The sequence below is a fragment of the Microchirus variegatus genome (genome assembly GCF_963457635.1).
Source record: "Microchirus variegatus genome assembly, chromosome: 21".
Lineage (NCBI taxonomy): Eukaryota > Metazoa > Chordata > Actinopteri > Pleuronectiformes > Soleidae > Microchirus > Microchirus variegatus.
The window spans coordinates 18,309,375-18,337,104 of record NC_139822.1 but is presented as its reverse complement, the minus strand read 5'-3'; the positions used below and the strand labels follow the sequence as shown (position 1 = coordinate 18,337,104).

General features: G+C 41.4%; 1 protein-coding gene across 1 annotated transcript in view; it reads right to left on the bottom strand.

Moving 5' to 3' along the window:
- The window catches only part of magi1b (membrane associated guanylate kinase, WW and PDZ domain containing 1b), a gene marked incomplete at both ends in the record, with an annotated part of 165,268 nt that extends 138,644 nt beyond the window's left edge, over positions 1–26,624 (bottom strand). Inside the window, one exon of the mRNA XM_083908072.1 lies at positions 26,300–26,624. Coding sequence (XP_083764198.1) covers positions 26,300–26,624 — 325 coding nt within the window. The remainder of the gene's footprint in view (positions 1–26,299) is intronic.
- Positions 26,625–27,730: the final 1,106 nt, after the last annotated feature.

Below are 27,730 nucleotides of genomic sequence, written 5' to 3'. Positions count from 1 at the left end.
CTCACTCTTTAAAGGATAGCAAGATAGCAAGATAGCGAGACCCTACCCTAAAGTACATAATACCGCTAATGCTAAAGGCTACGTAATCAAACCAAAGCACTTTTACATAATCATGGCGTAGTTTATTCAATTATTGCTCATTAAAAACCTCCTAAATGGTACAAACTGGCACTCAAAATATATAAAACGGTGAATTTATTTGAGTAGTAGTACTTATTTCCGTTGACGGTAACGAATTTACGTCTGATTTGTCGCTGCTTTGCCGAGCCGCTCATTTTCAAAACGCATAATGCGTTTTTAAAAATGCTCTGCATCTTCGTCTGTGTGCAAATATTTCACAATAAAAGCCTTAATGGGAAAAAAAAGCCAAGTGGAAACAGGGAACAGAGAGTGCTTTAACTCATGCGTTAAAAAGAAGATCGTTGTGCGGGTTTCGTCTTCCGTAACATCGTATGAAGAAACTCATTTTCCCATGAAAAAAGGTCGTTGGCTAAAATTTTTCGCCATAGTTTTCATCAAGGAAACCAACACCGAAAGCGACTTTGGTGAAATAGACCGAGAGGAGCAGTCACTTTGTCAGGAAGTGAGCTGAAGCTCCCTCAGATGACATCATCAAACTCTAGTTTTTCTGTTATTGTTATGATTGCCCTAGAGGTTTGGGGAAAAAAAGGCCCTAAAAATAAGGAAGGCTGTTCTTCAGTTTACAGAAACAGGTTATAACAATATAAAATGTGTGACACAAAAACGACGTAAAAACCAGGAAATAAGCGTTTAAAGGACCTAAATGTTAAAGTAGCTGCTGCTAAAGTGGTCGTTTTACTGCGTGTACATTTTTAAAAACAACCACTAGTGGCAGAAATGAGTGCCAACCCGAAAATATCAAGCTAACCTCCATATCTCGCAGAGAGATTCGTCCGATTGGATTATTCTTCTCTTCAGATTGGTTCTCTTCCCAATTAATTCCATTTTTGTCTCATTTTTGAGTTGGCGAATGCGTCGGTATTGACGTAACGTTTCATTTTCCGATGAAAAAAAGTCGTTGGCAACCTTTTTCGTCATAGTTTTCATCAAGGAAACCAACACCGAAAGCGACTTTGGTAAAACAGACCTAGAGGAGCAGTCACTTCGTCAGGAAGTGAGCTGAAGCTCCCTCTGATGTTTTTCTGTTATTGTTTTGATTGCCCTAGTCCTGAAAATAAGAAATACTAACCCGTAAAAACCAGGAAATATAAGCGTTTAAACGGCCAAAATGTTAAAGTAGCTGCTGCTAAAGTGGTCGTTTTACTGCGTGTACATTTTTAAAAACAACCACCGGTGGCAGAAATGACATCCCGTGTCTGCAAAGTCAATCAGGATACGGACAACAATACCTCCTTTGCTCACTAAAATAAAAATAAAGACCGCACTTGGACCGGTCTTCGCAGTGACAAAGCACGTTGCCATTTGTTGACATTTCATGCGCCAACAGTAGCTGAACGCAGATCGGCTGCCAACTCCCAAAAAAAGATGCTTCTATGTTTAGAGCTGCACAACAAAGTCACTTTTTACGACCTTGTTTGTGCCTTTTGGCGTTAGCATGGTTTGGGCAAAGAGAAAAGTGCTGTATTTAGACCACACACATGCACACACACACACACAGTAACACACACACTAACACAGACACACTAACAAGGCCCTGTGGTCAACAGTCTCTGCACACTGAGAGAACAAAGCAGCATATTTTCCCTCTCGTCTCCTTTACAAAGCAGAGCAGAGTTAGCAATTGTGACGTCATTCGTTTAAAGCCGCGTTCACGTATGTAACTGCGTCCGTATCCTGCAACAGTTTTTTTCCTGTGGAAACATTAAGTGCCGCATCTCCCGTTTCCCGTCAGTAAACTCAGTAAACATCGTCTGCGTCGTTTCCATACAGCCGCTTTGGTATACGGCTGATTTTGTTAGTTTATCAAACCTCTGTCATATTTCAGCTGCTTCACAAAAAGGCTCATTGACAAAATCTATATTGGTAACATCTTGACAATGCTAACGTTCCGCTACCGTTCGAAAGTTTGGGCTCACCTATACAATTTTTTGTTGTGTTCTCCATTAAAAGTCACACTTTTATTCATCAAAAGAGTTGCAAAAAGAATAGAAAATATAGTCAAGACTTTGACAAACGATTTTGTCAACGACTTTGCCCTTTCGTCAAAGAACCAGTAAAACTGTTTTCAGCTGTGCTAACATCATTGCACAAGGGTTTTCTAATCATCCAATAGCCTTTTGAAAAAACACACAAAACACCAGTTTGTGTTAATTGTGTACAATTTATTTTTGTAACTTCTGAGAGAAAAAGGCAGCTAGCCTAAGATTTTATTTAGGGTTAGTTATTTTTTTTGTACAGTATGTTAACTTTTTGTCTTAAAGGTGCATTATGTAATAAATCTAAATCAACTGGTCCATAAAATCCTCCTAATATGTCACAGAGACTCAGGAATAATGTTCATATAACAAACTGAACTCACCAACAACAACAGTACAGACAAAATATTTGCATTAAAACATTTTTTTGCAGACTGCAAATCATGTTTATGTTTTGAAATCATGTTTTGGCGTTATGTGGCGCCACCTACCGCCGTCTACCAATCATTGCAGTCGGTAGAGTCTCAGCTGCCGAGCAACCACGGGTTGCCAGTAAGGTCAGAAAACGAAACCTAAAAGACCTCGGTATTTTGAATTTGAATGCAGTAACCGTTTTTGGCCACATTCTTTATATGGCACCTTTAAGTTTGCCTTTGTGTGATCACATCTTATACAAACTGTATTGTTTTGATGCCACAATTTGCCTAAACACACTATGCACTGTATCGATTTTTGAATCGAGAATCGTATGAATCGAATCGTGAGAAAATCACAATTTTTACGTCAAAGCAAACAGACGTCGCCGATCCGCAGCTGCCTTCATCGAGCGAGTTCAAATGTGTTATTGTGCGACTTCTGCTTTTAAAACACTTAATTCCAGGTTCCCTAAGTGACACTAATTCACCAAATGTGGCAGCAGTGAACCAGCATCTCCCTGTGTCCTAAAATCGCTTATTTTCTCTATGGACTTTGGTGTGGGACGACTGAAGCGCTTTGCAAACTTTCCAGATGGCCAGAAAAAAAAAAAAAAAAAAAAAGAGGCGCTGTCTAACAGCGAGATAAAGCTGTAAACACATTCTTAGGATATTATTAGACGAGCCCTTTTCTCGACTATCTCTTTAATCCCTCGGCCTTCTCTCTGCCGTGTGCTCTAGATTAGCTCAGGCTGGGACTAAAGAGGAAGCCGGAGTACAAGCTTATCTGAGAAGGCGCTGAAAAGGTGCCGGGGAGCCCGAACAAATCCAGCTCCGGGGATTTTTTCTGGTAAAAAACGACATACTCTAAGTCTTCGGGGGAAATAGAGATTTCACAGGAGTGAAAATGTCTGAATAAAGCAGCAGCCGTCGTAGTAAAACAAGTCCAGATTATGTTAAAAGACAATTAAAAAGCTAAAATACTGATTTGCTAGTCCAGATTTACCCCCACAGGAAATGATCCTTATCACTATTTATCTTCATTCGTCATTATTTCCACTTTAAAATGACAGAAAATGTCTGTTATAATCCCGTTTAGATTCAGGCAATCGACTCGTATGTTGCGTCAAACGGCGACGATGTCACGTGAAAACAAAAAAAGCATAAAATCCCGACATTGGAGAAGCTGGATTAGAAAGAGGTTATCAAGCGATACGCAGACGAATCCCGCTATTGCCATGAAATCGCCAAATTCTGTGTTTCAATATCCTGCTTTTTGCAAAACGACACGACAAAATATAAACATAAGACGTAACTCCGACCAGATGTGTGTGCGTGTGTGTGTGTGTTCTTGTACTTGCGGCATACTGAGGACCAGTGAGGGTATTTTTACGAAAAGTGAGGACATTTTGGCTGCTCCTCACTTTGTTTTCATTGAAATCACTTCCTTAGGATGTAAACATGCTATACTAAATTTTGTCAAAAAAATAAAAAATAAAAATTTTGGATGACATAGTATAGTATGACGTTTTTGTCAAATTTTGGGTAAAAAAATTTGGGTCAAATTTTTTTTTTTAATTCTGGACGACATAATATAGTATGGTGTTTTTGTCAAATTTTGGGTCAAAAATTTTGGGTCAAAAATTTTGGGTCAATTTTTTTTTTCAACTTTTGGACGACATGGTATAGTATGACGTTTTTGTAAAATTTTGGGTCAAAAATTTTGGGTCAAATTTTTTTTTCAAATTTTGGACGACAGTATAGTACAACGTTTTTGTAAAATTTTGGGTCAAAAAATTTGGCTCAAATTTTTTTTATTATTCTGGACGACATAATATAGTATGATGTTTTTGTCAAATTTTGTGTCAAAAAATTTTAGTCAAAAATTTTGGGTACATTTTTTTTTCAAATTTTGGACGACATAGTATATAGTATGACGTTTTTGTCAAATTTTGGGTCCAAAATTTTGGGTCAAATTTTTTTTTTCTAATTTTGGACAACATAATATAGTATGACGTTTGTGTCAAATTTTGGACCAAAGATTTTGGGTCAAATTTTTTTTTTTTTAATTTGTCGACATGGTACAAGTATGATGTTTTTTGTAAAATTTTGGACCAAAAATAATAATAATAAAAAAAAAAAAAAATCGAAAAAGTTTCCCAGCCCTTTTTGTCTCTGGGGCTCCACCTGCAGACATTTTATGGTACTGCAACCAGTAGTTCTTCGTAGATGTCATTCATGAAGTAGATATTTGTAATTGTGTTGATTTATAAAGTGGAAAATGCTGGTCCTCACTTTGTCAGCAACCCAGTCCTCAGTATGCAGCAAGTACAAGAATGTGTGTGTGTGTGGAAATGGCAGGAATGTGGTCAGTCGGCGCTCAGACGACTTAACAAAGTTATCTTCCTGCAACATCATGAGACTAAAAAGTTTCTCCTCTCTCTCTCTCTGTTTATCTACCGCTTTCACAATCAGTGTGTGTTTGAGTGTGTGTGTTTGTGTTACTGTGTGTGTCCAAGAAGATTTTATTTAACAAAATCAGTCCCAGTCCCCGTTGCCGCGGCGACTTAAAGGTCACCTGACACCAATCGCGTCGGACGTCGTGTTTACGCTCTTCAGACGAACGACGAGGAGGATAAAAGCAAAAAACGGAGAGAGAGTCTGGTGTTTAACCACGTCTGGGGTTCGACTCTGAAGAGTAAATACACAAACCTGACACTTTAAAGACATAATCTGTTAGATTAAATCTGATACATGCGTTGTGTTGAGCCAAAAATGTTGACAACGGCCTTTTAAATCCATAGAAATATGTAGTTTTATTCAAAATAATGGGTCATTATGTCACGGGACAACAAGATATATGGTCCACAAATACCGATAATATCGCAATACAACAAATTTGTGATAATCATGTAACGATACATAATTTAAAAGTCGCCCCCTGGTGGCTGTTTACTATATTCTCACTTGTGCGTGTTTCATAAATGGGCCATGGTTCAAACTCTTAAGCAAAGCCGTTCACATTCAAATTTAAAAAATTCAAATTCTGGAGATTTGCATACACCGATGACGAATCGAGGAAGCAATAAAAATAACCCTCTAGCCTCAAACCCCTGATCTTGATCCCGCCCCCTCACACTGAGCTCCGCCCCCCCCCCCCTCTGCTGACGGACAGGTGGTGCACAGGTATGCTGCAGTTTCACTCATACCTGTCTGACAGGTTCACTTATGAGAATGAGGTAACAATAATAACAGAGAGAGAGAGAGAGAGAGGACGGACTGATCGTCATGGTGATTTTACTGTATTTGATTGTGAAACACGTGAAAGGAACAGAGGGAATACGCCCTTTTTCACAATTATACACCTTCTTCACCTACATTTATACACATTATACAATTCTACACTTCCTACAATTGCTACAATTCTGCACCACCTATAATTCTACACTTTTTAAAATTCTATACCTTCTACAATTCTACACTTTCTACAATTACAACAATTCTACACCATCTACAATTCTACACCTACAATTCCCACAACTTCTACAATTCTACACTTCCTACAATTGCTACAATTCTACAAGTTCTACACCACCTATAATTCCACACTATCTAAATTGCTATACCTTCTACAATTCTACACTTTCTACAATTACAACAATTCTACACCATCTACAATTCTACACCTACAATTCCCACAACTTCTACAATTCTACACCCCCTACACTTGCTACAATTCTACACCTCCTACACTTATATACCACCTACAATTACTACAATTCTACACCTCCAATTCCTCCAATTCTACACCTATACTTCCTACAATCCTACAATTCTACACTTTATACAATTCTACACCTTCTACAATTACTACAATTCTACACTTCTATACCTTCTACAATTCTACACTTTCTACAATTACAACAATTCTACACTATCTACAATTCTACAACTACAATTCCCACAACTTCTACAATTCTACACTTCCTACAATTTCTACAATTCTACAACTTCTATACCACCTACAATTCTACAATTCCTACACCTTCTAAACCTCCTACAATTCTACACCTCCAATTCTACACTTTATACAATTCTACACCTATAATTCCTACAATCCTATATTTATACACTTTCTACAATTCTACACTTTCTACAATTGCTACACTTCTACACCACCTACAATTCTACACCTTCTACAACTCTAAACCTCCTATTCCTCCAATTCTGCACTTTCTACAATTCTACACCTGTAATTCCTACAATCCTACATTTCTACACTTTTCTACAAATCTTTCTACAATTCCTACACCCCTGCCATTCACGGCTCAGGCCCTAAAAATAAGAAAGTCTGTTCTCCAAGTTAACAGAGACAAGTTACGACAATATATAAAACGTGTGATGCAGCGACATGAACCCAGGAAATAAGCGTTTAAGGGACCAACATGTCAAAGTAGCTGCTGCCAAAGTGCTTATTTTACCGCGCGTACATTTCTAAAAAAAAAGAGTGTGAATTTCTGCATTAAGGTTCCAGCATTTACACAAGAGAGGACTTAAAGGAGGACGTGGAGGTGAAGTCTAAGACGAGGTCTCTGCTGCCGTCGCATTGTAAACAAGCAGCGAGTCCCTGAGTCACAAAGTGACAGAAGAACCAGAGACGCTGTGACGATAAACAGCAGAACAGGCCCGACAGGCTGGAGAGGATTCCGACCATTCCTGTCAGAAGGACAATGAAGCGAGCAGAGACACACACACACACACACACACACACACACACACACACACACACACACACACACACACACACACACACACACACACACACACACACACACACACACACACACACACACACACACACACACACACACACACACACACACACACACACACACACACACACACACACACACACACACACACACACACACACACACACCCCTCCAGTCTTTACAGTTTACCATTTCTCTTTCATGCTTTGAAAGACGCCGGCATGTGAAATGTGGAAACTTTTAATGGCGACCACAGCAGAGAGAGAGAGTCTGTTTGAGCTGCTGCTGCCTTATTCCACCTTGACAGTTTGTATAAAAAAGCTGCAGGAAACAGAGAATGGAAGCAGAAGCGTGTTGTGGAAACACGAGCGGTCAAAGAGTCATTGGACGCTGGGTTGAAAAGGTGGAATAATGATAGGTTTTAAATAGTGACGCAGCAAAATCTTAATTAAACATTCTAGTCCATAAAGGTCCGTAACCGTCAACAATTCATTACGATGGCGTTCTATGCAGTAAGGCCTGTGCAAATAATCGGAAACTTGTGCTTAAGTTACGATTACGTCCCCAAACGAGCGACTAGCAACTAGCGTCAAACATATTGACGTTTTTTCTGGTGTTATTAGAGACTTTTAAGATAAGATAAGGTAAAGATAAGTTAAAATAAGATAGAACTTTATTAATCCCTGAGGAGATTCTTGTTCCAGGTAGCTCCAAAATTGCAAAAAAGCAAATAAGAGTTAAAAAAAAGTTTCGAATAAGTTTCAAAAGGTCTTTAAACGCCAGACAGAACAACAGTTTGAGTGGCCATGGTTATGGTCGACTTTTCTCTTCGTCTTGGTCTATAGCGTCTTCGCGCTACAGAGCCCTTGAGCAACGGCACAGGGCGGGGAACTATGCCGTTATCGCATTTTCGCCAGCCCTGACCTTCGTGCCAAGTTTCAAGAGTTTTCATGCACATTAACTCCCTCAAAAATAGCAGCAAAGCCACGGATAGAATCATAATCTGAAGGACAATGATAGGTTCCTGCATGAATTCACACCAGGGTTAGGTTAGGGTTTGGGCTCTTGAGCAAAGCATCGGGCCTGGAACTATGCCAATATTGCATTTTCGGCAGACCTGACCTCTGTGCCAAGTTTCAAGAGTTTTTAAGCTTGTTAACCGTCTGAAAAATGACTGCAAATCCACAGATAGAATTATAATCTGAAGGACAACGATAGGTTGCTTGCATTAATTCACACCAGGGTTAGGTTAGGGTTAGGGTTTGGGCCCTTGAGCAACGCACGGGGCCGGGAACTATGCCGTTATCGCATTTTCGCCAGACCTGACCTCTGCGCCAAATTTCAAGAGTTTTTAAGCTCGTTATCCCTCTGAAATATGACCGCAAAACCACAGATAGAATAATAATCTGAAGGACAATAGGTTGCTTGCATTAATTCGCACCAGGGTTAGGTTAGGGTTAGGGTTTGGGTCCTTGAGCAACGCACGGGGCCGGGAACAATGCAGATATCGCATTTTCTCCAGACCTGACCTCTGTGCCAAGTTTCAAGAGTTTTTTAGCTTGTTAACCCTCTGAAAAATTACCGCAAACCCATGGATAGAATAATAATCTGTAAACAATAGGTTCCTGCATGAATTCGTACCAGGGTTATGTTAGGGTTAGGGTTTGGGCCCTTGAGCAACGCACGGTGCCGGGAACTATGCCAATATCGCATTTTTGCCAGACCCGATCTCCGTGCCAAGTTTCAAGAGTTTTTAAACTCGTTAACCGTCTGAAAAATTACCGCAAATCCACACAACAATAGGTTGCTTGCAATAATTCGCACCCGGGTTAGGTTAGGTTAGGGTTAGGGCCCTTGAGCAACGCACGGGGCCGGGAAATATGCCAATATCGCAGTTTCGCCAGACCCGATCTCAGTGCCAAGTTTCAAGCGTTTTTAAGCTCGCTAAACCTCTAAAAAAATGACCGATAGAATAATAATCTGAAGGACAACTGAATTAGCACCAGGGTTAGGTTAGCGTTAGTTTTGGCCCCTGCCATTTGTGGCTCGGGCCCTAATAACCTCAAAGCAGACAAAGTTCTGCGCCCCCCAGGTTGGGAATCATGGCGTTTGATAGGTATCGTTATCAGTTTTGGTATCTATAAAGTCCTAACCACATCTATCTCTAGTTCCTCTTCTACAGAGCAGGAAACGTTCCACACACACTTTAGAACATCGGGCCAAACAAAGAGGAGGACAGTGGGACTGAGAGGCGAGACAATGGACACGGAGGAAGTGACAAACAGGAAACGGACGTAGCTCTAACTTCTCGCAACGTACGACGGAGGCCGAAAACGACTCTGCTTATCGCCGTCTCTTTGGGTTCTGCTTCTGTTTTCTGTGATAACATTGTCCTAAAGTGTGTGTGTCTGTGTGTTTGTGTGTGTGACCCTTTAAAGTCCGCGGGGAACGCAACGCTACTCGACATCGACGCTCGTACTCGGCCGGTCATGTGTGCGCTGCTAAAAAAGCCAAAAAAGCCCCAGAGGAGTCGCTGTGGCAGGAGGAGGAAGAGGAAGAAGAGGAGGGTACGACTCGTCCTCGCGGTGACTCAGCACACAACTAGGCCACGATACAGTTCCCTCCCCCCCCCCCCCACCCGACTCTGGTCGCTTATCAGTCCCTTTATATCAAGAAGAATAGAAATCAAGCGCTCCCTGAAAAGAAACAGCGAGGGGCTGCGAGGACTCGGAGCTTAAGAGCCCCACAGGGAAATTAGATTTTCTTGTCTAATTTATGAGCTCTGAAGACTCGCACTGCCTGAGGACATGGGGGGGAGGACGGGGGGAACCTGAGGGGGGGGGGGGGTGTGTGATGGTGATCTGATGCCTATTTTGCACCAATGACTTCTTAGGAAAATTGAGGATGGGTGCAATACATCATTGGAAGTAAAGTGCATTAAAAGTCCTGGTCAAAAAAAAAAGATCCACCAACGTCTGGACTTTGTCTTGATAAAAATCAACTTTCGCTTCAGGGATTTCTGCTTTAGTTGCCTTTGACTACAATAATCTATTGTAGTCAAACTACCAAACCACCATGTTGTCTATCTATCTATCTATCTATCTATCTATCTATCTATCTATCTATCTATCTATCTATCTATCTATCTATCTATCTATCTTAAATTTAACCTTACTTGTCTGAACTGCATAGTGGAAAACTTGGAGCTGCATGGTGCAGGAACAGCAGCGGCTTTGATTTGCACATTTAAGGTATCAAACTCGCAGCCATGTTTTTTTTTAGATTTATAAGTTATTTAGCGTTACAATAATCATATCGTGGGCATCAAAAATGGGTGAATGTGGTCAAGTATCTGGCCTGACATTATGGTACGCACACGATCTAAAATCGTCCAATAATTTCAACGACGTAACCGACGCGAAAGGATGCGACAGTAAAAAGTCCGTGCCGGGCACGTTAGCTCAACGTTAGCGCGCGTTGACGCGCGAGGCGTTTCCGTGACGACTGGCCGGAAAAAGACGCATGCGACGTCATGTTTACGTGCCGCGGTGCCGGAGTCCAGGCGCCGTTTACCAGTTAGCTCCGTTAGCTCCTTTAGCGCCATTAGCGTTAGCCTACAGTGGAATTGGAGTGGTCTGTTTATTAAACAAAAAGAGCAGCGCTACGAATAACCAGCGTACCTGTGCCTCTGGAAAGTTTAGCGTTACTTTAGAGACTCATTTTAACAATCGTGAGTCGCGTAAACATGGCGTCACGCGCGTCGTTTTCCCCATCAGTCGTCATGGAAGCGCGTTAACGTTGACGCCGCTAACGTACGCCCAGCACTAGTAAAAGGTTTCCGTTAGAAATTACAGCTAGAAATGCGCGAAAAAAAAGCTAAATATCGTATTGAAAAGTGTCGCTGGAACATTTTCACGCTCTTATAAAGTGGTTTTTCCAGACGCGACGATATGAAAGTTTTTCCCGCAAAAGTGTAAACCCCCAAATTTTTTCAATAATTATTATTTCCAGTTTCTTAAATGTGAATATTTTCTGGTTTCTTTGCTCCGTAGAACAAAGAAATCATTCAAACTGAATCGTTTTGGTTTCGAGAACTTCATCATTTCCGGGTTTGACAAACTCCGATCAACGTTTTTCTACATTTTCTGTCTTTTCATGGACCAAATTAATCGAGACAATCATTAACAGTTGCAGCCGAAACTAAAGACGAGACAAACTGACGACTCTGAGCCACTGCATCGTCCAGTAAATCCAGCAGACGAAGGACAGTGGGCAGCATAGCAGCGAGTCAGTGACACACAACAGACACACAACAGACACCTGAGAGCATGAAACACTGATGTGAGCCAGTCCCAGCTCTGTAAACACAGCATTCCTCAAGCAAACAGGCTGCAGCCAGAGAGAGTGAGAGGGTGAGAGGGTGAGGGTGAGGTATCCACAAGGTTTAAGCTGCGTATGGTCTGTAATTCGTGGGATTGGTTTGTGGATTAAGCTGAAGCTGAACTAAGGTGAAAAAGAAAAAAAAAACCTGTTTAATCCCAGTTTCAAAAACAAGTGTTTAATCTGTGTTAACACCTGGGGACGAATGACTCGGCAATAAAGAGCAGTTTCTATCGGCTTCAGCTCCGATCAGTCGAGGGCGAACTCGACAATTACTTAAATTTAGGCAGAAATGAGAATTCCAGCTTGATTTTGACTCACGTTAGCTTCGTTTAGCTTGTAAATAACAATTAATGTCTGCGGCAAAGTTTACTTTTTTACAGTTTAAGATTTAAGATTACTTCATCTTATTAGCTATGACGCTGAAAGACGAGTCAAATATCATTTTATTACGATTGATTACGATAAAGGTATAGAGTATTTGCTAAGAATTTGAAACATTTTAGCATTACCACTAAATACCATCAAAACATTAGCTATTCTACTCCAAGTCAAGAATGAGAAGTGAAAGATATGAACGGTTTCTAACGTGTAATTGCTTCTTTTTAATCGGAAGATTTAAAAAAAGGTTGTTGCTAAAAAATTGCTATTTCTGGCCTAGAAGGTTATATTCTGGCATAGAGGGGTAAAGTCTGGCCTAGTAGGCTATAGTCTGGCCTAGAAGAGCATAGTCTGGCCTAGAAGGCTATAGTCTGGCCTAGAAGAGCATAGTCTGGCTTAGAAGGCTATAGTCTGGCCTAGAAGGCTATAGTCTGGCCTAGAAGAGCATAGTCTGGCCTAGAAGAGCATAGTCTGGCCTAGAAGAGCATAGTCTGGCCTAGAAGGCTATAGTCTGGCCTAGAAGAGCATAGTCTGGCTTAGAAGAGCAAAGTCTGGCCTAGAAGGCTATAGTCTGGCCTAGAAGGCTATAGTCTGGCCCAGAAGGCTTTAGTCTGGCCTAAAGGAGTAAAGTCTGGCCTAGAAGGCTATAGTCTGGCCTAGAAGGCTATAGTCTGGCCTAGAAGAGCATAGTCTGGCCTAGAAGGCTATAGTCTGGCCTAGAAGAGTAAAGTCTGGCCTAGAAGGGTATAGTCTGGCCTTGAGGAGTAAAGTCTGGCCTTGAGGAGTAAAGTCTGACCTAGTGGGGTATATAATCTGGCCTAAAAGGTTATAGTCTGGGCTAGAAGGTTAGAGTCTGGGTTAGAGTCTGGCAAAGTCTGGCCTAGTAGGCTATAGTCTGGCCTAGAAGGCTATAGTCTGGCCTAGAAGAGCATAGTCTGGCCTAGAAGGCTATAGTCTGGCCTAGAAGGCTATAGTCTGGCCTAGAAGAGCATAGTCTGGCTTAGAAGAGCAAAGTCTGGCCTAGAAGGCTATAGTCTGGCCTAGAAGGCTATAGTCTGGCCCAGAAGGCTTTAGTCTGGCCTAAAGGAGTAAAGTCTGGCCTAGAAGGCTATAGTCTGGCCTAGAAGGCTATAGTCTGGCCTAGAAGAGCATAGTCTGGCCTAGAAGAGTATAGTCTGGCCTAGAAGAGCATAGTCTGGCCTAGAAGAGCATAGTCTGGCCTAGAAGAGTAAAGTCTGGCCTAGAAGGCTATAGTCTGGCCTAGAAGAGCATAGTCTGTCCTAGAAGGCTATAGTCTGGCCTAGAAGAGTAAAGTCTGGCCTAGAGGAGCATAGTCTGGCCTAGAAGGCTATAGTCTGGCCTAGAAGAGCATAGTCTGGCCTAGAAGGCTATAGTCTGGCCTAGAGGAGTAAAGTCTGGCCTAGAAGGCTATAGTCTGGCCTAGAAGAGCATAGTCTGGCCTAGAAGGGCATAGTCTGGCCTAGAAGAGCATAGTCTGGCCTAAAAGGCTATAGTTTGGCCTAAAAGGCTATAGTCTGGCCTAAAAGGCTATAGTCTGGCCTAGAAAACTATAGTCTGGCCTAGAGGAGTAAAGTCTGGCCTAGAAGGCTATAGTCTGGCCTAGAGGAGCATAGTCTGGCCTAGAAGAGCATAGTCTGGCCTAGAGGAGCATAGTCTGGCCTAGAAGAGTATAGTCTGGCCTAGAAGAGCATAGTCTGGCCTAGAAGAGTAAAGTCTGGCCTAGAAGGCTATAGTCTGGCCTAGAAGAGCATAGTCTGGCCTAGAAGAGCATAGTCTGGCCTAGAAGAGCATAGTCTGGCCTAGAAGAGCATAGTCTGGCCTAGAAGAGCATAGTCTGGCCTAGAAGGCTATAGTCTGGCCTAGAAGAGCATAGTCTGGCCTAGAAGAGCATAGTCTGGCCTAGAAGAGCATAGTCTGGTCTAGAAGAGCATAGTCTGGCCTAGAAGGCTATAGTCTGGCCTAGAAGAGTAAAGTCTGGCCTAGAAGGCTATAGTCTGGCCTAGAAGAGCATAGTCTGGCCTAGAAGGCTATAGTCTGGCCTAGAAGAGCATAGTCTGGCCTAGAAGGGCATAGTCTGGCCTAAAAGGCTATAGTCTGGCCTAGAAGAGCATAGTCTGGCCTAGAAGGCTATAGTCTGGCCTAGAAGAGCATAGTCTGGCCTAGAAGACTTAAGTCTGGCCTAGAAGAGTAAAGTCTGGCCTAGAAGGGTATAGTCTGGCCTTGAGGAGTAAAGTCTGACCTTGTGGGGTATATAATCTGGCCTAAAAGGTTATAGTCTGGCCTAGAAGGTTAGAGTCTGGGTAAGAGTCTGGCCTAGAAGGCTATAGTCTGGCCTAGAAGAGTATATGTTTATCTTGTGAAAAAAAAAGACCTTGTTATCCAAACAAAAACATTAAAGAAATTAACTCGGTCAGAGGCCAATTTTAGAGATATAAAAAGAACAAGCACAGCTGCCCCAGTCTGACAGTCAAACACTTCTGTATTAGCGAGAGGCTTTTACTTTTTAATATACATTTACATTTTATGTATTTATTTATTTATTTATTTGTTTTTTTACGAGGCCAGCGCTCCAACGCTTTAATCGCAACTGAAGCGGCCGGCCCGGGCCTGGAGATGTGTTTACAGCTCCGTTTTATGTGAGAAACGGGAGTTCCCTAACACTTTTAATATCAAAACAAAACCTCTGCGCCTCGTAAAAAAACATCTGTTGGCTGCGACTGTGGCGTCGCTCGTCCACGTAAAGATCAGAGAGCGACGTAACGCAAAGACACACAAACAATAAAGCTGCAAACACTCGTGTGGATTGTGAAGTTTGGAGAACGCTGCTGTTGACGCGGACGTTTAGAAGGCGGCAAAGCTGTCGCGCAAACAGACGTCACTCGACTTCACGGTTGACACTTTAGCATCCGTGACTCACTGCGTCAACAGAGAGAGAGAGAGAAGACGAAGGCCGGCGACCTCTTATTATAATAATAATCATCATCATAATGATAATTAAGACCGAGTCCTTTCTCCCCTCCCGTCTTTGCCGATTAGTCACCGCTCGTCTAATTAAGATTCCGTCAGAAAAAGCTGTCACATGTTAGTCACCGTACCGGCCTTTAATGGAGCCGCTAAACGATGATTATGTCAAAGTAAAACAACAACTGGCTATAACCACAACGGCACGTCTTCGATGACTCAGCATCTGAGCCGATAGCGTCCAGTTGCTAACGCTGCCGACACACGCTAACGAGTAAGCCCGACACACTGACCAAATTTCGTACCAATCCGACGACTTTGTTCTGACCTTGACCGGACCTCTGGGGGGGCGCTATAGAGCCCCGAGTTTTTATGCACGAATTGCGCTAATTTTTGAGCGTGTGCATAAAAACCCGGGGCTCTATAGCGCCCCCCAGAGGTCCGGTCATGGTCAGACAAAAGTTGTCGGATTGGTACGAAATTTGGTGACGGTGTCGGGCTTACTTTACAGTTTCTGGACGATTTTTTGGGGGAATTTTTGATGCGAGATAAAGTGGTCAAAATTGCGATGAATGCAATTTTTTTTGATTTGTGCTAATTTTTGAGCGTTTTTATTGTGCATAAAAACTAGGGGCGCTATGGTCTGGTCAAGGTCAGACCAAAGTCGTCGGATCGGTACGAAATTTGGTGGCTGCGTTTGGATTACTCCAAAATTTCTTGACGATTAATTTGGGAATTTTTGACAAGAGATAAAGTGGTCAAAATTTCGTTAAATTATATATTTTTTGATATTTTTTCTATCGTGCGAGTCGTAAGTCGCTCATAGTTGTTCGGATTTCAACCAAACTTGGTGCACTTGTTGCTCTTGTGATTCCAAACAAATTTCTAATGCACTTCCATTAGCTCCGCCCACCCAGAAGTCAGCCATTTTGGAAAAACAAAAATGGCTAGTATACACGCTAGTCTTGAACGAGCTAGCCGCGTCAAACTTGGTTCATAAGGAAAGAAAATAAACGTTATCCTTCGGCGAAATAGACCAAAGACATAAACGAAAATAGCATATTAGTTGCAAACCCATGAAGTCAAGGGTGGAATTTCCCAAAAACAGCATTTAAGGGCGCCGTGCGACACGTTTCCTCAACAGTAAACTGGCTTGCACACACATACGGAGAATCTTCAGACGTCTGTGTGTTTTGTGCGAGTCTGGAAAAAGCAGCTGAAGGACGTCGTTGAAAACGTCGTTGACAAATTTCCCCCCGCAGACTCTTTTCAGTGCATTTGTGAAGCCGCTCTGAAAGTGAACTGTCAACGCTGCGCTTCTCCCAGCGGTCGAGTTTGTTTTCCTCTGCTTCCAAAACCGTCCGTCACTCTCCGTGAAATGATGATGACGAGTCCCTGAAGTCAGAGGAGAACTTTACTGAATTACTGAAGGTCCCTGAAGCTTCATATCAGGCTTAAATACCTTCAGCACCGAAAAGGAACCTTGCCACAATCTCCAGCCGGCCTTTTGAAATGTGCAAAGTGTGACTCAACGCTTTGCATAATTTCTCCAGATTCTGTTGGAGAAATTAGCCTTCGACCTCGGAGCAGATGAACGTCTTAATCTAAACTCTCTAAAATATGCCTGTAAATTCTCAGCTGCAGTGTTCTTCGTTTGAGGTCGCACACATTCCAGAACATCATCAAATCGTCATCAAAACCCTGTCGTAGCCCCCGGGGCTCTATAGCGCCCCTAGAGGGCCGGTCATAGTCAGACCAAAGTTGTCGGATCGGTCCGAAATTTGGTGGCTGTGTTTGGCTTTACTCCAAAGTTTCTTGCCGATTTTTGGGGCAATTTTTAACGCAAGAGAAAGTGGTAAAAATTGCCTTAAATGCTAATTTTTCGATTTTTTTCCTATCTTGTAAGTCGCACATAGTTGTTCCGATCGCAACCAAACTTGGAACACTCGTTGCTCTCGCGATTCCAAACAAATCTCTAATGCACTTCCATTAGCTCCGCCCACCCAGAAGTCTGCCATTTTGGAAAAAACAAAAATGGCTAGTCTTGAACGAATGGAAAATAGCATATTAGTTGTAAACCCACAAAGTCAAGGGTGGAGTTTCCCAAAAACAGCATTTAAGGGCGCTAAGGGAATGGTTCCAAAGAACGGAACGGTTATTTCCAGATATTAAGGTTCTATTCCTAATGGAAACACAATAATAAACGTTCTATACTGTAGCAAATCTGTTGTATTCTGTGGGAAATGCAGCTATCGAGATCTGCGTCTCCTCCTGCTGTTATTGATGATCTGATAGAAATCTGTGCACCGAACAGTGAGTGAGGTAATAAAACTGGATATTGCTGAGTCGCTGTATAAAATGCATCTGCTGGGGGTAAACGCTGAATTAACAAGGACGACGTTGACGAATGAACCGTGGATCCGTCACGCCGCGGCCAGTGGGTCCGTTTTAATCAGGTCAAATCGACCCACTGCATCACAGTGATGGATCCTCCGGTCCTGTCAACCGTCTCTTTAAAGCCTGACTTAAGGTGAGCGACCACAGGCGCAAATGAACTGATTTTCAATGATTTAATCAGTGGCCGGCAGTCGGCAGTCTGTCGACGTCACGTTTTAGCATCGTCTTGTTAGCAAACTCAAAGTTCCTCAACTGTGAGTCTTCTTCTGCTACAAGACCTTTAACTTTAAACCGTACATGGAGTCAGATTGTTGTTGTCAACGTGACTCGAGGGTTGCCAGGTCAAAGGCTAAAAGGTTAAAGGTTACCCCAACCAAGCCTTCAGGTTTTATTGGCTCAAATAAGCTCGGTCATAAAGCTCACTTTAGGGCTGGCGACAGCACGTCCTCCACAATCCAAAAAATTGCAATTAACGCAATTTTGACCACTTTATCTTGCGCCAAAAATGTCATAAAAAATTTTCACGAAACTGAAGTAAGCCCGACACACTCAGCAAATTTCGTACCAATCCGACAACTTTTGTCTGAGCGTGACCGGACCTCTAGGGGCGCTATAGAGCCCAGGGGCTACGAAAGGGTTTGTTTCCTATGCCACTATCGCATTTTTCACCTACCCGACCTCTGCTGCAGATTTCAAGAGTTTTTATGCACGTTAACCAACTCAAAAATGCCCCAAAAAATCCTCAAGAGACTTCGGAGCAATCCAAACATATCCGACAACTTTGGTCTGACAGTGACCGGACTTCTGGGGGCGCTATAGAGCCCCGGGTTTTTTATGCACACGCTCAAAAATTAGCGCAATCAAAAAAATTGCATTAAACGCAATTTTGACCACTTTATCTCACGTCAAAAATTCCCCAAAAAATCGTCAAGAAACTGTGAAGCAAGCCCGACACACTCACCAAATTTCGTACCGATCCGACAACTTTTGTCTGACCGTGACCGGACCTCTGGGGGGCGATATAGAGCGAGAGTTTCCTATGTCACTATCGCATTTTTCACCTACCCGACCTCTGCTGCAAATTTCAAGAGTTTTTACGCACGATAACCCGCTCAAAAGTTAGCGCAAACAATAGCAATTCATGCTAGGAGCCGTTAGCTTCCGTGCTCGGGGCCCCAATTATAATGCTCAAAACTAGGAAAATGGCTTCCAATACTGCACACTGTCGTACACCCGAGTCATTTACACTATAATTTGCCACCCAAATGTTAGCTAACATTTAAAAAACCTTCGTTACCACGAGGCTAAATCGGTCCACGACGAGGGAAAAAACCCCCGACGTCCTCCTCCAGCCTCGACTACGCTCTCTTATCGTAAATTAGTCGGCCTTTCTTCTTCCTTCTGACACGGCGTGCGAGTTTAATTACCGAGCGCGACCGATTCTCATTCACGCTCGATGCGACAGCTTTTTCACGGGCGCTAATTGAAGAGGGGTTAGAGAATAAAGAAAAGAGACCATCTTTCTTCAGCGAAACAAGAGGAAGACGCGGAAGCACTTCAGTGGGATTAGAGCCACTGCTGCATTAGTGACGCAGCATTTCATGGTCTATTTAGCCGCTAACTGGGTTCCCCCGCCTGCCCCAAAACATCAATCCTCACATCCCATCCATTCTCCCACAACAAAAAAACACACACATCCTGGAAATTGAAGCCTTTAAAAAAACCACGTTACGTGGGAGGAAGTGAAGAGAACACAAAAGGTGGAAGAACTTCCTGCTGAGAGCGAGGGAGGAAATAAACACTTCCACATGCACACACACTCTCTCTCGCTCTGTCGCCAGAAACAATCAGTGCAGCGTGGAGTTAATGCGCCGACCGCGTTGTAAATTCAGGGTTCCCTTAGATTTTCAGCTTCTGGGGGGGGATTTACAGCCGGGCGGACGCTTTAATATAATGCAGAGAGGAAGGAAGTGGACTCTGCAGACGCTGAGGCCTGTTTTCACATGAAATTCAAAATGTATAGTGTTTGTTTGCATGTGATATAAACAGAGTGAGATGCACTCCTAGACAACACATAGGGATTTTATCCATGTCAGATATACGAGGCGGATTATTTTAGGTTTTGTGTTTGTCCAGTTCCTCTCTATATCTCATAAAATAGAAGTGCAGTAATAATAATAACAAACGCAGAGCGTGGTTCCCTCGGCGCGCAGACAAAAACAAAAACAAGAAGCTAAACTTGAGTCCAGTGCATGAGCTAAAGAAACTAATGCAAAGGTTAAGATAAGAAAAGTTAAAAAAGTGGAGGAAATCCACGTAGATACAGCAGCAATGAAAAATAGAATAAAAATAAAGAAAATTTGGAGAAATATCTCATACAACGACGAGCCAACAGGAGCAGCCAACGAGATGCATTCAAGAAGCCTCGTAAATGGCATCACTGAAACGCACCATACAAAAAGCATCAATAGCATGCGATATTTGGATTATAATCGGATTTTACATTTTTATTTGTCCCATATGTACGATCCCGTGACTTTGACGGGTTATCGGACCGATAAAAAACATTTCTATTCATAAACTCCAGCGCATGAGCTAATACGACTAATGCAGGGTTAAGCCAAGATAAGAAAACAAGTATTACTTTATTGATCCCCTTTATTGGAGGGGAACTTTGCGTTGATACGGTGGTGTAAGAGTTAGATGCTAAATGCTTGAAGCTAAGTATTCAAAGAAAATTTGTAAAAATATCTCGCACAACAACAAGCGTGTTCTCCACATCTGCCAACAGAGCAGCTAACGGGATGCATTCAAGAGACCTCGTAAATGTCATCACGTAGTAGCGCAAGAGTTCGAAGCTAAATGCAAAACAAGAAAGTAAAAACACCTAAATGTACAATATCGGATGAAAAGTAGAATACAATAAAGAAAATCTGAAGAAATATCGATATAGCTAACGAGATGCATTCAAGAAGCCTCGTAAACGTCATCACTTCTGCACTGCAAATTCACGTTGATATGCTAGCGTGTGGGGTTAGTGTTAAAAGTGTCAGAAGCTAAATGCAAAACAAAATGAATAAGAATTGGAAATTTAGTGATGAAAAATAGAATAAAAACAAATAGAATGTGTCAATGAGATGCATTCAAGAAACCTCGTAAGTGCCATCGCTTCTGCGCGAGTGAGACGCAAAATGCAAAACGAGAGAAATGGGAATGGAAAATTAAAGTCAAACAATAAAATTACAATATCGGACAAAAACAATTGAATAAAAATAAAGAAAACTTGTAGAAACATCACGTACAACAACGGCGAGCTAGTTCACGGCACGACGAGCTAACGAGATGCATTCAAGAAACCTCGTAAATGTCATCCCTTCTGCGTGAGTGAGACAATAAAACAAGGGGAATGGAAATTTAAAGTAAAACAATAAAATTGCAATATCGCATGACAAATAGAATACAATAAAGAAATATCACTATAGCTAACGAGATGCATTCAAGAGGCCTCGTAAAAATGTCATCGCTTCTGCGCGAGTGAGACGCAAAATGCAAAACAAGAAAAACGGGAATGGAAATTTAAAGTCAAACAATTAAAATTACAATATCGGATAAAATAGAATAAAAATATCACGTACAACAACGGCAAGCAAGTTCACGGCACGACGAGCCAACGAGATGCATTCAAGAAACCTCGTAAAAATGTCATCACTTCTGGAAACAAACAAACGTGACGTCCATTGACCTTTAATTATTAAATAGAGTGTAAAGATGTGTTTTTATTAATTGTTTTAATACTTATAATCGCGTGAATAAATCAAACACGGACGTACGGCCCTGGTTTGTTTTTAATAATTATATAATAGCACATAATGACATCATACAGTCCTCACAGTTCCCAGAGCTTCTGAACAATAAATCCACAGTTTGGACAGAGGGTGTGTGTGTGTGTGTTTTCTGTGTGTGTGTGTGTGTGTGTGTGTGTTTCACTGATACCGAAAGCAAACACTCCGCTCTCTGCAGTAGCGTTTGTTTTCCCGCCTCTTATCACCGCGCTAAAACACGGCCGAAGGTCTCAACGCGGCGGCGACGGCACTTCCTGTCCTCACACGTCACATGACTACAGTGGCAGTGAAACTGGCACAAGCAAACACTAAGAGTATAAAGATAGAAGATAAGGAAGAAAAAAAAAATAGGTCACGAGCATAGTTTCCCAATTAAGGCTGATCGGGGGGGGAAGGAAATTCCCAGACAGTATGAATTATTAAAAGCCCGAAACGGAATCCGATCACGCGACGGAGCCGCCGCGGCGCCGACACCCGACATCCCCCAGATGGGGACGCCACGACTCTGGGGAACACGATCGCGAGCTGCGATTGGCTGAAAGTGGCGAGTTTCCTGCTATTGTTTTAAAGTCGTTAAAGAACGCGACGACGCGGCTCGAGCTAAATACGACGACAGGCTACTTCCTGTTTATACCACACACACACACACACACAATAAGACTCCGGGAAAAGGTCAAAGGGAATCAAACAGTGAAGCGCTGTGATTTGTTTACGCTCTACTAAGAAAATAGAACACCCACTGCTACTGAAATCACTAGAAATGACTAAAAACTGCACTAAATTACATGGAAAATAGCTAATTTTGGGGGGAATATTTAAAAATAATCAGCAGTAACCCTGATAATTTCATTTAAAAGTCATTTTAAAGACCCTAAACTAGGCTAATTTTCTTTATACGTCGTCTCCAACATATTAGGAGTATGTTTTATGACTGGAAACTGGAGTTTGTAAAGCGTTTACTCTCCCACACCAAAGCCCATAGAGAAAATCGTCGATTTTTAGCTCACATGGACACAGCAGTTCCTGCTCTGCTGCCACTTTTGGTAAATTTTTGCAAATATATAAGACTGAACAAAGTATTTTATGCACCGAAATCACAAAATAACACATGTAAACATAGTAATAGCAGGTAAAAGTGGATCGACAGCTCCTGTGCGCTGTGACGTAAAATTGCCGGTTTTCTCTATGGGGTTTGGTGCAGGAGAACGAGTTTTACAGAGATTTCACAAACTTCAGTGTCCAGGCCCGACAATATCTTTATTTATTTAGGTGCTGCACACTCACTAATCCAGTGTTTCCCAACCCTGGTCCTCAGGGAACGGGGAATGCGCCCATGCCATGTTTTATATGTCACCCTGCTCCAAAAGACACCTGATTCAAATAAATCGTCAACTCATTTCAACTTTTGTAAAAAAAAAAATAATAATTGTTTCGTTTGTCAATTTTTTTTTTCAAAAAATTTATATTTCATCTTTTGTAAAAAAAAAATGATTACAAAAATGTTTCAACATTTGTCAATATTTTTTTTTTTTCAAAAAAAAAAATATTTCAACTTCTGTAAAAAAGAAAAAAGTTGTTTCAACGTTTGTCAAAAAACATTTTTTCCAAAAAAATTTATATTTCAACTTTTGTAAAAAAAAAAAATTGTTCCGTTTGTCAATTTTTTTTTTTCTAAAAAATTTATATATCAACTTTTGTAAAAAAAATAATAATAAAAAAAATAGTTTCAACATTTGTCAATATTTTATTAAAAAAAAAAAAATTATAGTTCAACTTTTGTAAAAAAATGAAAAAATCAATTGTTTCAACATTATATTTTATTTTATTTTCAAAAATGTAATGTTTCAACTTTAGTTAAAAAAAAAAAAAAAAAAAAAAAATTTATGTCAGGTGTTTTTTGGAGCAGGGCCACATCTAAAACATGGCATGGCCGCGTTCCCCCACGGGGACCAGGGTTGGGACACACGGCACTAATCTACAGATTATAATCCTGTGAGAGTCCAGAGCCGAATCCAGAGCCATATATTTGGTGAAAAACCTCCGTTTGTCCGAGTATAAGCTGAATAAAATGTGCAAAAAGTGCCGTTTTAAAACAACTTTCGGACCGACTGTGAGACACTGTGGGTAAACGAGACTTCCAGGAAACTTTGTCAAAGTTTTTTTTTCTCAAAATGTTGTGTATTTTGGGAACGAGGAAAGAGGAAGAAAGAAAGAAAAGCTGAATAAACAATGAGTGAGAAGCCGGTTTGTATTGTTTCCATCTCCCTGGACCCAAACGGTGGATTTCGGAGGAACTCCAAAAACTGCCAATTTAACGCACACACACACACACACACACACACACACAGTAAATGCACCTGTATTTAGTCTGGCATAGATTTCCTTCCTGGAGGAAATTAGATTATAAAAAAGTTGTTTATATATATTTCTCTGATACACATTTAAGATTCATTTATGTAGATTTCACTGCGCTTTCCCCACAACTCACGGTATTTTCACGAGGGAGAAAAGAAGCACGAGCCAAATCCCATTCAAAAAACGTCATATTTAATGTGGCGCGCACGTGCACGCGCACGCACACACAGATACTCAATGAGCCGCAGCCCTGAACTTGAATGACCACGCTTCCACTCCAATAAAACCTGTTTTTTCATCAGGTCAAACTCGTCCGAACTCAGAAAAGAAATTTCCCTCTACTCCCTGGAAAGAGAAGAAAAGGGGGATTGTGTTTTTTTGAAAAACAACAATTAAAATTAACAACAAAAAGACATCATTCAAGGGAGTTTCCCTGTGATGTAATTACAAAGTCCTCCCCGTCTTTGTAACTTTGCACAAAGCTTCTCGGCGGAGAGAAAAACCCGCCAAGCCAAATCCCATTCAAAAAACTGTCACTTTAACGTGAAAATGCACACAAACATGAGAAATCCATGAGATAACTTCCTGAAATTTTAGTGAGCAATCGCTACTGAACAAACCTGTAATTCGTCTTATTAATAATGTGCCATTTTAATGAGGGAGAAAACATATGCACCAAATCCCATTCAAAAAACTGTCAATTTAACGTGAAAATGCACAAAAGCATGGGAAATCCATGAGATAACTTCATGAAATTTTGGTGAACACTAACTACTGAAAAAAACTGTAATTCATCTTTTGAATTATGTGCAATTTTCATGGTGGAAGAAAAGCATAAGCCAAATCCCATTCAAAAAAGTGTCAATTTAATCTAGAAATGCACACGAACGTGTGTAATCCATGAGATAACTTCTTGAAATTTTGGTGAACACTCACCACTGAGCAAACCTGTAATTCGTCTTATTAATAATGTGCCATTTTAATGAGGGAGAAAACATACGCGCCAAATCCCATTCAAAAAACTGTCAATTTCATCTAGAAATGCACACGAACATGAGAAATCCATGAGATAACTTCCTGAAATTTTGGTGAGCACTCACTACTGAACAAATCTGTAATTCGTCTTTTTAATAATGTGCAATTTTCATGGTGGAAGAAAAGCATAAGCCAAATCCCATTCAAAAAAGTGTCAATTTAATCTAGAAATGCACACGAACGTGTGTAATCCATGAGATAACTTCTTGAAATTTTGGTAAACACTCACCACTGAGCAAACCTGTAATTCGTCTTATAAATAATGTGCCATTTAAACGAGGGAGAAAACATACGCGCCAAATCCCATTCAAAAAACTGTCAATTTAACGTGAAAATGCACAAAAGCATGTGAAATCCATGAGATAACTTCATGAAATTTTGGTGAGCACTAACTACTGAGCAAACCTGTAATTCGTCTTTTTAATAATGTGGCATTTAAACGAGGGAGAAAACATACGCGCCAACTCGCATTCAAAACATTTTGATTGGATTACACGTGGGTTGAGTATTCACACACAGAAACGAGGAATGTTAATTGCACAATTTGTACGTGCCTAATTGAGAAGTCAACGTTTGTCCTCAAAGTTGAGGTGGAAAAAGTACACACACACCAAATCCCATTCAAAAATCTGTCAATTTAACAACAACAACAACAACAACACCTGCAGGAATTAATACAAAAAAAAATGTGTGTGTTTGTGCTACACAACTCAGGTTAATTGTGCAACTGAAGTGTCTCCCTCCTCTGATGTGATTAAAGACAAAAGTGGCATTTCATCAAGGGGAGAAACGTACAAGCCGAATCCCATTCACAAATCTGTCAATTAAACGTGGCTGTACACACCAGCAGAAGTCGATTAAAAAGTCTGTTTATCACTATATAATTAAGGTCACATGTACAATTAATGTGCGCCGAATTGATTAGTAAACACTTCACTACAACTTCACACAAGTTCCAACTATCTGGGGAACTTTGAACGTAAAATGGCCCTAATTTTAGACATTTTCTGGAGGGAGATTGTACAAACCAAAGCCCATTCCAAAAATCTGGCTATTTAAAAAGGTTAATTACACAATGTATATGTGCCGAATTAACAAGTGTCTCCCTATAACGTGATTAAAGACTCCGAATACAGTCTTTTGAATAAAAATGGCCCCCAACGTGTGGGTTGAAACGTACACGCCAAATCCCATTCAGAAATCTGTCAATTAAACGTGGCTGTACACACCAGCAGAAGTCGATTAAAAAGTCTGTTTATCACTATAAAATAAAGGTTACTTGTACAATTAACGTGCGCCGAATTGATTAGTAAACAGGTAACACACGAATTCCAACTATCCGGGGAACTTTGGAGGTAAAACGGCCCTAATTTGAGACATTTTCTGGAGGGAGATTGTACAAACCAAAGCCCATTCAAAAACCTGTCAATTAAACACACACCTGCCGTAAAAAGTTAGTTTTTCGCTGTGCAGTTAAGGTAAATTGTGCGCCGAATTGAAAAGCGTATCCCTTTATTGCGATAAAAGTCCTTTCGCGAGGTCTTACGCTTTAATAAACGTTGCTGTGCGCTTGGAAACACAAAAAATGCGTGAAAAGTGAAGGGAATTCTGCTGCGTGGACTCACCTGGCCGGACCGTTTTCAACCTGACGGGACCCCTGCAGCCGTCGATGACCGCGTGGACGTCGTACAGCGGTAATCCGGACACGGGCAGGTTCTCCACCTCCAGCAGCAGCTCGCCGTCGCTCAGCCCGCCGCCGCCGCCGCCGAACAACACCGGCGCCGAGCTCACGGCGCCGACGTAGGCGAACTCGCCGTTCTCCGCGCCGCCGCGCAGCGGCACGTTGGCGTCGCCGCGGGCGTCTTTGAGCACGGACGACTCGCTGACCCTGGAGGTCCAGTGGTCCCGCGTCGTCTTCTTCGGTCCTGCGGGCTTGGACATGGTGACCATGCGGGAAAACGCAAGTCTTTTTTTTTTTTTTTTTTTTTTCTTAAGCCGAGTTGTTGTATCCAAATGTGGCGAAACAAACTTTCCTCCTCCGCCGCCACGGAAACATGTGTGTGTGTGTGTGTTTCACTGTATCCGTCCCGCCGCCGCGCTGACCCGGGGCGACAAATCAAGCCATTCCTGTTCGCGCTCGGTAATATTTTTCTTAATTAATCCAGGTTCGCATCCGTGTCACGGTTCCAACTCCTCTCCACGTCCACGCGCGTTTTAAATCCTCTCAAAATACAATAAAAACCAAAAAAAAACCGTCAAAGACTTAGTTCCGTTTCTTTGTATCCTCTCACTTTGTTGGCGACACTTTGTTTCCCCGGTGTCTTCTTCTTCTTCTTCTTCTTCTTCTTCTCCGCCCAGGTGCGACGACGACACTCCTCCTGTTACCGTGTGTGTGTGTGTGGGGAGACTCTGCAACTGTGTTGCCATCCGTGGTGCGTTCAGGAAACATCCGGAATATGGACTTTCAGGTAAATCATACATTACTGTTGCAATAATTATACCTGAGTCACGTAACTATCTGTGTTACTGGTTACTAACCAGAGGTGGAAAGTAACGAAATACATTTACTGTATTGAATACTTTTTTGTGTATTTTGTATTTTTGAAGTACAATTTAAAATCAGGATTTTGTATTTTTACTTAGTAGTATTGTACTGAGTTACTTTATAAATCCTATCCGTTAACTTAAAGTACATTTTCAAATGAACTACTTTTTACTTCTACTTGAGTAATATGTCATCACAGTATTGGTACTTTTACTCGAGTACAATATTTCTGTACTTTTTCTTATTATTTTCTAGTCTTTACGCCACAGTTTTCACCCATTCATTCGGTCTTTGCTCAAGAACACAGTAAATGTCATAAACTTTAAGACTTTTACTAAAGTAATATTATTTATATATGTATTATTATTATTTAAAGTGACTTCAACTTATATCAAAAGTCATTTTAACCACTAAAACGTTTTTTTTTCCTGTTCAGGAATGCACTTATAAATAACTATAATTTGACTTTTAATTAAATAATAGAATATGCTTTACTATTTTATAGTAAATA